The sequence below is a fragment of the Microcaecilia unicolor genome, chromosome 4 (assembly GCF_901765095.1).
Source record: "Microcaecilia unicolor chromosome 4, aMicUni1.1, whole genome shotgun sequence".
In the NCBI taxonomy this organism is placed as follows: Eukaryota; Metazoa; Chordata; class Amphibia; order Gymnophiona; family Siphonopidae; genus Microcaecilia; species Microcaecilia unicolor.
In genome coordinates, this window is record NC_044034.1 from 38,968,021 (window position 1) to 38,980,193 (window position 12,173).

A 12,173-nucleotide genomic window follows, 5' to 3' on the forward strand; every position below is an offset into this window, starting at 1 on the left:
TTGAGTCAAAGAGAGTTAAGTTGAGGGAATAAAAACTTGACATCAATATGCAGCTTCAACAACCCTTCAAAGATACAAGATAAATCCCCTGCATGAATTTAGGAGTGGAAGAGTTTCCTAGTGATTAGTGTAGGGTTACGGACCTGGGGAACTGGGTTTGATTCCCGCTGCTGCCTGATGGCCAGCAGTGGGTTAAGATCCTGGGGAACCAGGTTCAATTCTCTCTGCAGCTCCGTGTGACCATGGGCAAGTCACTTAACCCTATGTTGCCCCAGGTACAATGTACCACTTAGACTGTGAGCCCACTAAGGACAGACCCAGTACCTGTAAAATGAAAGTGTAAATCGCTTAGGTCTAAGCGGTATATGAATGAATGAATTTAACTCTAAACCTTGCTAGTTTTCTCAGGGGGCCCTTTTACAAAGGCACCCCCAAAATTGGCCTGTGGTAGTGTGGGCACGTGTATTGGACACAAACTGGACCCTTTCTCCACTGCATCTGGGAAAAGTGGAGGGGGGGGGTTGGCTAGGAAATGGGTGTGCGGCAAAATTAAAACCAACGCGTGTCTATTTACGGCCTGAGCCCTTAATGCCACCCATTGACTTAGCGGTAAGGGCTCAGGCATTACCTGTGTGGTAACTGTCCAGCGTGCCAACTGCCGATTAGTGCTGGGAATGCCCCTGCGGTACAAAATTATTTTCTACCGTGGGTTTTTGGCACACGCCACGCTCGGAATTACCACCTGGCGCATACGCTAGCCGGGTGGAAAAAGCCGATTTGATGCGAGCTGCAAGCATGTAGGCCCTTTGTAAAAGGGCCACTCAGTCTGAATTCTTTGAAAAGAAGTATGCAAGAATTTGTGGGCAGCATATCCAGGGCTTTACTAAGGGACCCTTTTACTAAGGCGCACCGAAAAATGGTCTGCACTGGTGTAGACGTGTCTTTTGGATGCCTGCAGATCCATTTTTCAGCACGCCTGCAAAAAGGCCTTTTTTGGGGGCCAAAAATGGATGAGCGGTAAAATAAAAATTGGTGTGTGTCCATTTGGGGCCTGAGACCTTACCGCCACCCATTGACTTAGCGGTAAGGTCTCATGCATTAACCAGGCGGTAATCATCAGTGAACATACACTGCCGATTACCATCCGGTGAGCGCTACGTGGTAGAAAATAGAAAATATTTTCTGCCGCGCGTAAAAATTGGAATTACCGCCCAGGGCACTCGGTAGCCAGGCGGTAGTTGCAATTTGACATGAGTTGGATGTACACAGGCACTTATGTGCCTTAGGAAGGGCCCCTGCATTTTTTATTCATTCATGGACAGCAGCGGCGTACCAAGAGCGGGGCGATGGGGGTGGTCCGCCTCGGGTACACGCCGCTGGAGGGGTGCAGAGAGCAGCCGCGTGCCTGTCGGCTCTGCTGGTTCCCTCTGCCCTGGAACAGGTTACTTCCTGTTCCGGGGCAGAGGGAGCAGGGAGCCAGCGGAGCCGAGAGCACCTTGGGGGGGGGGTGTCATTGCACCGGGGGGGGGGGGGGGTCGTACTGCACCCAGGAGGGGGGTACGCATCGGCGATCTGCCCCGGGTGGCAACCGACTTAGGATCGTCACTGATGGACAGAGAGTGGGGATAAAAAGTCTGAGAAAACCAGATCCTTGAACAATGATGAACGAACTCACTTAGCAAGTGTGCAAGCATGCTTTACTACAACTACATGCTGTTCATAAAGTAAATTATCAACACATCATTTTAACTTATTTGTGCATAACTGTTTGTGCTACAAAGGCAATTTTCATGATGTGATATATAACCCCCCCCCCCCCCCCCCCCCCCAAGGGTAGACTTTCATTTTTTTAATTTATAGCTAAAATATTTTTCTCTACGGACACAGCAAAACTTTTCACAATGAAAACAAAGAAATATCTAAGATCATTTTGAATTCTTGTGTGCATTTCCTGCCTTAACAGTGTGTAGGGAGTCTTGTGATCTTTCCTTGTGGATTTACTAGACCAGAATCCAAGTCATGCGATATTCAATAATCTCTGCATTGTTGAGCAATTTCTTAATCTAGTCTCCTGAGCCCCAAAGGCAAAAATGTTTTCTGTCTAAACCCTCTGCAGTGAGATTTGCAAATACTTATTCCAGAGGGTTAATGTGTTTAGGATTTTTAAATCTTTAGATAATCTGTTAAGTGAAGAACATTTGACCTTTGGATACAATATACAGGATTACATATATCACGGCAGAATGTAAAACCATTCTATTCCTACTGGTATCTTGGGAAAGAATTTAAGAAAAGTGATCTTTTCTTGTTGTTGGATGGGATAAAAATTCATTTTTGCATATATGTCTACATAGTGTTGAAATCTAAAGCATATCTGTATTAAGCAGAAAGAGGAGACATTCATTTGGAAGTATATTTATTGGCAGCAAAAATGTCTCTTGTTAAAGTCGCAAAGACAATATATCGTGGTCTTCATTTAGTCTCATCTTTGATTCACCAAACATTACAGCTTCACACATTTCTTCAGAAGGAATGCAGAACTCGTCCCATTTTATAGGGAAGGTTGCCAACTAGATTCAGATTTGCCTGACAGGGTTGATGCATTCCTAGGTTTAGCTCATTACACACAGGGACTTGTAGTTATGATTTACCCATTGTATTCCCTTAGAAAAGCAAAACTACAAGTCTCTCTGCATGCAATGAGGTTAACCTAGGACTGGATCAAATCAAGCTGCTGAATATAAGTACTAGAAATCCACCGCAGCTGAAACCGATAAGACTGCATTTGGACAGTTAAGGGGTTAAGGACGAATATCAACACAACCAGTTAAGGGGGTCCTTTTACTAAGGTGTGCTGAAAAATGGCTTGTGGTAGTGTAGGCATGGGTTTTGGGCGCACGCCGATCCATTTATCACCGCGCCTGTAAAAGGCCTTTTTTAATTTTTGGCCAAAAATGGACGTGCGGCAAAATCGAAATTGCCGCTCGTCCATTTTGGCTTTGAGACCCTACCACCAGCCATTGACCTAGCGGTAAAGACTCACATGGTAACCGGGTGGTAATGACCTACGGGCATCAAATGCCACTTGGCGAACGTCCAATATGCACGTCTAAAAATTATTTTTCAGGTGCGTGTATCGGACGCCCATCAAAAATGGAATTACTGCAAGAGCCACATGGTAGCCGTGCGGTAACTCCATTTTGGCGCATGTAGACGCTTACGCGGCTTAGTTAAAGGGCCCCTAAGTGCCAACTCTGCCCCCAGACTACCTCCTAAATAAATTTTCTGCTCAGGCTGTTAGTGCTGATATTCAGCAGGCTCTATCCGGGATAGCACCACTCAGTTGACTTAACCAGGCAGGAGCCCCTCCTGCCCACTTAAATCCCTTTGAATATTGACCTCCTTATTTATAAGAGAAATAGGTTATTTTAGAAGGTTTGTATGGCATTAACCCATGTACACGCCCCACACATTAAAACGGTGATAGTAGAAAGGTGTTATTAATGTGTGTAGGGCTTCAGCCTACATGGTTTTGAAGGAGACATAGGTGTGGTTCAGGTAAGCTGAGAAATTAGGTGTATAAATTTCTTTTTCATTATTATTGTATTTTCAAATATAAGGAGAAAGCATAACAAACGTTCCCCTCTTTTACAAAGCCGCGTGGCTTTATAAAGAGTGTGGGGGTGGGGGTGGGAAATTGATAGGAAAAATATAGTTTCCCAAATAGTACAACAAATAATTCCCGAATTTAAATCTTACCCCTTAGTATGTTAGCCCACAATAAATGGAGACCAAGAACTAAGAAAACAAGAACTATAACTATAACTATAAACAAACGTATGGGGGCTTCAATTAAGAAACTTTATTATTCAGCCTTAGTTTCAGAAATCATAGATGTTAGTCATAGATGTCAGACATCATTCAGGCTTAGTTCCCCTTACCTTCTAAGAAAAACTGTAAATAGGAGGGTTAAAAAAAGAAATTCTTTCCCCTTCCCTCTCCTCTTGCCCATATCAATTATGGACCAGGAGACACTCTGAGCCAGCGACACTACCAAAGTCCGGAGCAGTAAGTCCAGCCCCTAAGGCACCATCTTGGATCTCATCTCTTCATATCTAAATACTTGTAAAAAAGATCTTTAGGTGTTTCAATTATAACATAAGGAAAGCTTAATAATCTCAAGTTCAAAACCTTCATATAGTTCTCAAAGCTCTCCATTCTTCGATATAACACCATCTTATTCTGAGCAAATACAGATTGAATAGTTTTCACCTATTGTAACTGTACTGCTGTCTTCAACTTTCAAAATCAGCTTAGCGAGGTCCTCTTCCACCTTACGATTCTTTCCCAAATCTTATACCACTGCAGGTAAAATCATTGAAGAAACTTTATATGCCTACCAGATCACCACCACTGTGATTTTTGCAAGTTTTATCAGCAAGGGCAAAGTAATGGACTTCACTACTTGGCTTCTCAATCTCTCTCCCAGCAGCATTATACCCTGAGGTCAAACCTCCAATGAAACTCCTTGCTGCAAGTTTCCTAGTGGCATCCCACTTTCAGCCACAAGGAGCTACACCTGCTGCATCTGATCCATAGGCACCGACATTTCTCTCTCACTAGGACACAAGGAGACACAAGGAGGAGGCAGGCCTATCAGGCTAAGTGTCATGTTGCTCCCAAGGCTCAGACTTTTCTCTACTGCCCGAGAAGTCGGTTCGCCTGAAGAAGTGCTTCCAAATGCTGTGACCTCCATCTGCTGAAGGTGAGGGAATACAACCTGGCGAGTAGATATAGTAACATAGTAAATGACGGCAGATAAAGGCCTGTATGGTCCATCCAGTCTGCCCAACAAGATAAACTCATTTTACATGGTATGTGATACTTTATATGTATACCCGAGTTTGATGTGTCCTTGCCATTCTCAGGGCACAGACCGTAGAAGTCTGCCCAGTACTGTTCCTGTACTAAGTTCTGAAGCTAACTTCGAAGCCCCTTAAAATTTACACTCCAGCCCATCCCTATCTATTCAGTCACAATCAGGGCGTAGACCGTAGAACTCTGCCCAGCTCCTGTTTTGTTTCCCCAATTACTGGCGTCGCTACCCATCTCCGCTAAGATTCCGTGGAACCATTCCTTCTAAACAGGATTCTTTTGTGTTTATCCCATGCATGTTTGAATTCCATTACCATTTTCATCTCCACCACCTCCCGCGGGAGGGCATTCCACATATCCACCACCCTCTCCATGAAAAAATACTTCCTGACATTAGTCCTGAGTCTGCCCCCCTTCAACCTCAATTCATGTCCTCTAGTTCTACCGCCTTCCTGTCTCCGGAAAAGGTTTGTTTGTGGATTAATACCTTTCAAATATTTGAATGTCTGTATCATGTCACCCCTGTTTCTCCTTTCCTCCAAGGTATACATGTTCAGGTCGGCAAGTCTCTCCTCATAAGTACGGTTTGCAACGCAAATCCCATACCATTTTTGTAGCTTTTCTTTGCACCACTTCCAGTCTTTTTACATCTTTAGCAAGATATGTCCTCCAAAACTGAACCCAGTACTCCAAGTGGGGCCTCACCAAAATGTCTTTCCCCTTCATTTGGAAATATGTGCATATATCTGATTTTGCCACAGCAATACATGTGTACGTAAAGAAAACTAGGCATTGGCATTGAAACCTGCTCCAAGGCAGGTGCATTAGCTAACTGCACATTTGGATCTCAGGTCTGGATGAATGATTGGGAGGCAAGTAGGCTTATCTCTCTGATGTTGAAAACCACTCTAGAAAGTTTTTTCACTTGGCTTCTCAATTGGCTCTTCCTGGATGTTTCAGTTTTGTAAACATCCAGCACTGAAATTCAATAACCCCCCCCCCCACCCCCCCACCCCAAAAAAAAGTGATCCTCAGGGTGGACTAACATTGGAACAATAGGGCAGTGCTCGAGGGCCCACTCTCTTAAAAGAGTTTGCATTCTTATTGGCAAATGATATCGTTGCAAATGAATGCCCATCCCTATAAGAAAGCAGAAGGTTCGACAAGCTCTATATATGAGATGGGAGAATTCCAAGGAAAGCCAAGTTTTAAAAAATGTGTAGTGTCATTGTTCAAAAGGGCAGCTCTTCCCTTGATACTCTTATTAAACCAACACCCCGGCATGGTGTATGAGGATCTTGTGATATAGTCAGGGCACCGTTTTTCAGAAGAAAAATGTCACATGACATTGCTCACATGATTGGTTATGGTAATTATAGTATTCTGGCTCAGTTCCAGATACTGTAAGTGACACCATTTCCCAACTGAGCTTTCTTCAATAAAAAATAGTTAAATGCTGAAAATCTTAATGTTCTGTGTGCTGTTTATAATACATTGAACAATATGAAAATATTAGATAATTATTATTATTATGTCATATTTTCTATGTTCTTATATTGGGAGCAAGGGTAAAGACTTTGCAGTGAGGTTTCATCTTCCATCTAGAGACCTTTAAAATGTAAAGATTTGTTATAAAATGACATGAGATTTTTCATTAGAAAGTACACCACTGCATGAGTGGAAGGCTAGTTTTCAGGTTGAATATACTATTTTGTCTTTGTCACATATGATCCTGGCTCATGTGGAGGGGTATAATTGAAAGGGGCGCCCAAGCTTTCCTGAGGACGTCCTCGCAGGACGTCCCGGCGATCGAAACAAGATGAGCATCCAACTTTTGTTTCGATAATACGGTCAGGGACGTCCAAATCGCAAAATTTAGGTCGACCTTAGAGATGGTCGTCCTTAGAGATGGTCGTCCCCGATTTTCGGCGATAATGGAAACCAAGGATGCCCATCTCAGAAACAACCAAATGCAAGCCATTTGGTCATGGGAGGAGCCAGCATTTGTAGTGCACTGGTCCCCCTGACATGCCAAGACACCAACCGGGCACCCTAGGGGGCACTGCAGTGGACTTCATAAATTGCTCCCAGGTGCATAGCTCCCTTACCTTGGGTGCTGAGCCCCACAACCCCCCCCCCAAAAAAAAAAAAAAAAACACTACCCACAACTGTACAACACTACCATAGCCCTAAGGGGTGAAGGAGGGCACCTACATGTGGGTACAGTGGGTTTCTGGTGGGTTTTGAAGGGCTCACATTTACCACCACAAGTGTAATAGGTAGGGAGGGATTGGCCTGGGTCCGCCTGCCTGAAGTGCACTGCACCCACTAAAACTGCTCCAGGGACCTGCATACTGCTGTCAGGGAGCTGGGTATGACATTTGAGGATGGCATAGAGGCTGGCAAAAATATTTTTTAAGTTTTTTTTTAAGTGTGGGAGGGGGTTAGTGACCACTGGAGGAGTAAGGGGAGGTCATCCCCGATTCCCTCCGGTGGGCACCTTTTTGAGGCTTGGTCGTAAGAAAAAATGGAACAAGTAAAGTCGCCCAAGTGCTCGTCAGGGAGGCCCTTCTTTTTTCCATTATCAGTCAAGGACGCCCATGTGTTAGGCACACCCCAGTCCTGCCTTCGATATGCTTCTGACACGTCCCTTGAACTTTGGTCATCCCCGCGACAGAAAGCAGTTAAGGACGCCAAAAATCGGCTTTCGATTATGCCGATTTGGGCGACCCTGAGAGAAGGACGCCCATCTCCCGATTTGTGTCGAAAGATGGGCGTCCTTCTCTTTCGAAGGTAAGCCTGAAAGTCTTTTCTTCCGTTCTGTTGTGAATGGATCATTTACGAATCCAGTCCTTAATCTGCTATTCAAAAAAAGGAACATTATAGAATAAAATGCCCAAATTATTTGAATTCTACAGAAATATACTTTGATGTCCCAATTTTGATTGTTATTTTCCATTGTAGATTCCATTGCTGCATAGCATTTACTGAAACCTCTTCTTCAGAAACAGTGGTGATTGAGGTAATTACTAGTTCAATCATGTAGTTACTGAGAGAAAAACAGCCCCAGGCGAAGTGCTGCACAGAGCAGGCTCTGGCTTTTAAGTTTGAGTAAAGGAACCACACTGGGCTACTCAATTTTCAGAATGGTGGAATTCAAACATCTGATTCTTCTGGACTTGAAGGGGAGTAGCTAGAATAAATGGAGAGACTTTAGGAAAATAAAAATGGAAGCACATAAGGGTAAGGGCAAGGGTAATGCATTTGATATACCACTTTTTTGTTGTACAAGCAAAGCAGTTTACATATTATATACAGGCACTTATATGAACTGTTCTCCAATATATGAGAGAATTCTTGCTTTTCCAAACTCTTGGAAAGGACTAGAAGTTTAGTCAAGGTTGTCAAGGGAGTGTGCATGGCTAACGAAAAATGAGATATAATCTGAAATATTACTACTACTACTTATCACTTCTATAGCGCTACAAGGCATACGCAGCGCTGTACACCATACATGAAAAGACAGTCCCTGCTCAAAGAGCTCATAATCTAAATATGGAATGTTGCTAGTGGAATAGCAACATTCCATGTAGAATCTCAAATAGTAGCAACATTCCATGTAGAATCTCAAGTAATAGCAACATTCCAGAATCTCAAATAGTAACAACATCCTATGTTCCACCGCACTAACCACTAGGCTATTCCTCCACTAGCATCATTCCATCTAGAAGCCTGCCCTTGCAGATCATCAATGCGGCCGCGCAGGCTTCTGTTTCTGTGAGTCTGACGTTACTTTTCATTTATTTGATATCGGCTAACAAGAACATTGTAAAGATATCCCCCCCCCCCCCCCCCATGTTTATTAAGCCACATTAGCGGCTCCCGTGAGCTAATGCTGACATAATCCATTCACTTTGGGGCCCTTATGCTAAGCAGCGGTACGCCTGCCGTCGGCTTGCCGCACAACAATCTGGAACTACTGCCAGCCCAGAAGAAACCTGTCTTCGCAAAAAACAATAGTAGTCACTACCAATAAATGCTAACGCTGTCGTGCTGATATTTGAGCTAAATATCTTTATATTGCTTGAATTAGGATTTCTTTCAACGATTTGTGTTCAATTTTACACACAGCCTTTTTAAAGGCAGAGTGTTTATGAAGGCACGTCCAATCGAAAACCTTTTAAAGACCGATATCATCAAATAACATTGACTTGGTGGAGCAGACTCCTGACGCAGGCCAGTTGGGCCGAAACACAGCTGTGTCGAGTCATATCACCTCAATAAATCTACATTGCATTTTTTTCATTCTTTTCATTTTTTCTTGTGTCGTCTTCTGTTTTATTTTTCATTTTTAGCGTTGTGTGTTTTTGCTGTTCATTTTTCTCTTTTTCCTATTCCCCTTTTTTTTCACGTCATCTTCGCTGTTTTTGACTACTACTGCCAGCCCAACATGGGCGCCGACAATAGTTTCACCCCCAGCGGGCAGCATATCCACAGGAGGTTACCCGGAGGTAAGTGCTGCCTGGTTACTGCCAGGTTAGCGTCAGAGCCCTTACCGCCACCTCAGTGGGTGGCGATAAGTGCTCCCTCCCCCTGAAATGTCCGCACATTTTTACCCACTGCAGTAAGAGGGACCCTGGCGTACGGCAAAAACGGCTACCGCCGCTAGTGCAGGGCCCCTTTTACCGCAGCTTAGTAAAAGGGCCCATTTGAATGGGCCGTGTCGGCATTGCCACATGGCTTAGTAAGCAGATGGGATTGTAAGGTAAAACAGATGTGAATAGCTTGGTGGGCTACAGAGAATTTTAGAACAGGATATGGCCAGGGGCAGAATGACCATTCGGACAACCAGGCAGTGCCCGAGGGCCTAGAGACTCTAGGGAGACCAGATGCTCTTCCCGGTTGCCCACCGCATACTACAGCCCTCCCTGGTCCTACCTTTAAAGTCGCGCCACTGGTGATCTAGTGGCTTCTGTGGGGGGGGGGGGGGACATGATCTTTCTTGCCTATTGTGCTGCCACCATTCCCCCTGCCCAGCACCGCTGTATTTTAAAGATGGCGTCCAAGACTGTTGAGACCAGCGAGACTACCACAGGAAGTCTCGGACGCCATTTTGAAAACACGGCAGTGCCGGCAGGCGAGGGAATAGTGGCAGCACAGCGGGCAGGAAAGAACGTGCTCCCCCCCCTCCCCCATGCAGAGACCACCAGGGCCCTTCAGATAGGACCAGGGCAGCAGGAGGGTAGCAGTGTGGCGGTAGGGGGGGGGGGGGGTGTCAGGCAGCGGCCACCCTTAGTGCCCCGGAGGTCCAGACCACTCTTAGTCCACCCCTGGATATGGCCATCTCCAGTGTTTTGGCCAATAAATTTAGAACAGACTTATAGTTCCCTACAGGTAAGAGTGAATCTGCCCTGTGTTAGTCAATGGAAATTTCTTTTAAATTTTACTATAATACCTACTACATTTGCTTGCCATTTTCTTTGAGTGAAAGTTAAGATTGTAGATGGTTTCTCTGTTTCAAATAAATAAAACTATTTTCTTTTCATCAATGAAAATACATGGATTTTTGACACAAATCATGCTGAAGTAAAAACAAAAATTATAGCACATTTGAAAATTATAGTCAAATAATTTTTCAATGGTGTATAATGTCTGAAAAAGATTCACATTAATCTACAATTAGAAATTACATTTTTCTTTTTTTTTTTAATTTCAGAGGTTCAAGTTTGCATGGCATAACTTACAATTGACACAAGTAGAATAACAATACATAGCTTCCAGTTTTGTCCACTTAAAATAATACTTTCAAATTCTTTTATGTAAACAGGATCTTGCACTAAACAGCAATGTAATATTTTGGCTAAAGGAACATAGCAAATGAATTCTTGGTCTTCATTTCATTTGATTAAACCTACATAGATACATGAGTTTTCTGCAAAAGAAACAGCATTACAGCTGGAATTCGCAGAATCCTCAGTAACTTCACATATGCATTCCTCTTACTGGTGCTAACGGCCTCTTTAGCTGTACTCTGGCTTGAAAGCCCAGCTCAAGAATCTATCTATCATTATGTGGCTATTTTCAGCACCATTTCTCTTTTGACTTTTAGGTTTACAAATTATATAGCGTAACCAACGGAAGAGAGTGAAATGAATTCCTCCCGTAACCCCCATTTTGTGTACCATCTCCATGACTTGAGCCTACTCACCAGCGATGTCCCATAACTGCAGTCGGACAACAGTCTCCGAGTCCCAGTTCAGCACTTTCAGGGCAAAGTCTACTCCAATGGTGGCACGGTAGTGTGGAGAGAAACTCTGGTGCACATAGCGTTTGATGATACTGGTTTTACCAACCCCGAGGTCCCCGATCACTAGGATCTTGTAGAGGTGCTCTGTCTGGTGGTTCTGCATCTTAGCTCCTGAACTTCCTGCAAACTATGTTGCATGCTTCTCAGTCCTCCTGTGCCTTTCTGACAGGGGTCAGGAGGGATGAGGAAAAGGGAGGGTGGGAGGATAGAGAGAGAGAGAGATTTTTAAAAGAACTGAAGAAAGAACTCTATCCTCCCACCCTCCCTTTTCCTCATCCCTCCTGACCCCTGTCAGAAAGGGGGTGGGGAGACAGTCATGAATGTTGCAACAGAGCAAGGGAACCACAATCAGATCCAGGAAGCTATATCATAGGCATTTTAAAGTGCTTTTTCTATACACAGTTTTCCAAAGAATAGTGGGAAACATTTGTGGGGAGAGGGAGAATTATAAATCTTAGTGAAAAATTTCATTTGCGACACATGTGCATTGCTGTCAATAGAAACAATCAAAGCATTGTTTCAATGAAGTTAGTGTTAAGAATAGGCACCATTAAAAAATGTAAATAAAGCATGAAGGATTTAAAAATTCCTCGTTCCATCGTCTTCATTGGACAATAACGATGACTTCTTTAGAAGGCAATTTTCAAAACCCCATTTACCTGGGGGTAAGCTGAGGTGAAAAGGGCCCTGCGGTTGCGGCAGGGGCCATTTGCCCCATGCGCCAGGGCCCTTATCACTACAGCGGGTAAAAAGCCCCTTATAAAATGGCCTTGTGGGGGGGGGGGGGGAGCACTTACTATCACCCATTGAGGTGGTAGTAAGGGCTCCCGCTGTAATCGGATGGTAACCGGGCAACACACGGCGATGCCCGATTACCGCCAGATTAGCGCTACATTATTAAATTTTAAAAGATTTTCTGGCACGCCAGAAATGGCGCATGCTCGAGCTGGAACTTCTGCTGGCGGCTGCGTTGGGCAGGCAGCAGTTCAAG

At 44.2% G+C, this 12,173-nt stretch overlaps 1 protein-coding gene across 1 annotated transcript in view; it reads right to left on the reverse strand.

Annotated features, from left to right (window-relative positions):
• The window catches only part of RAB38 (RAB38, member RAS oncogene family), a 77,110-nt gene extending 65,777 nt beyond the window's left edge, over positions 1–11,333 (reverse strand). The window contains exon 1 of the mRNA XM_030199346.1: positions 11,084–11,333. Within this exon, the coding sequence (XP_030055206.1) occupies positions 11,084–11,285 (202 nt within the window). The 5' untranslated portion in view covers positions 11,286–11,333. The remainder of the gene's footprint in view (positions 1–11,083) is intronic.
• Positions 11,334–12,173: the final 840 nt, after the last annotated feature.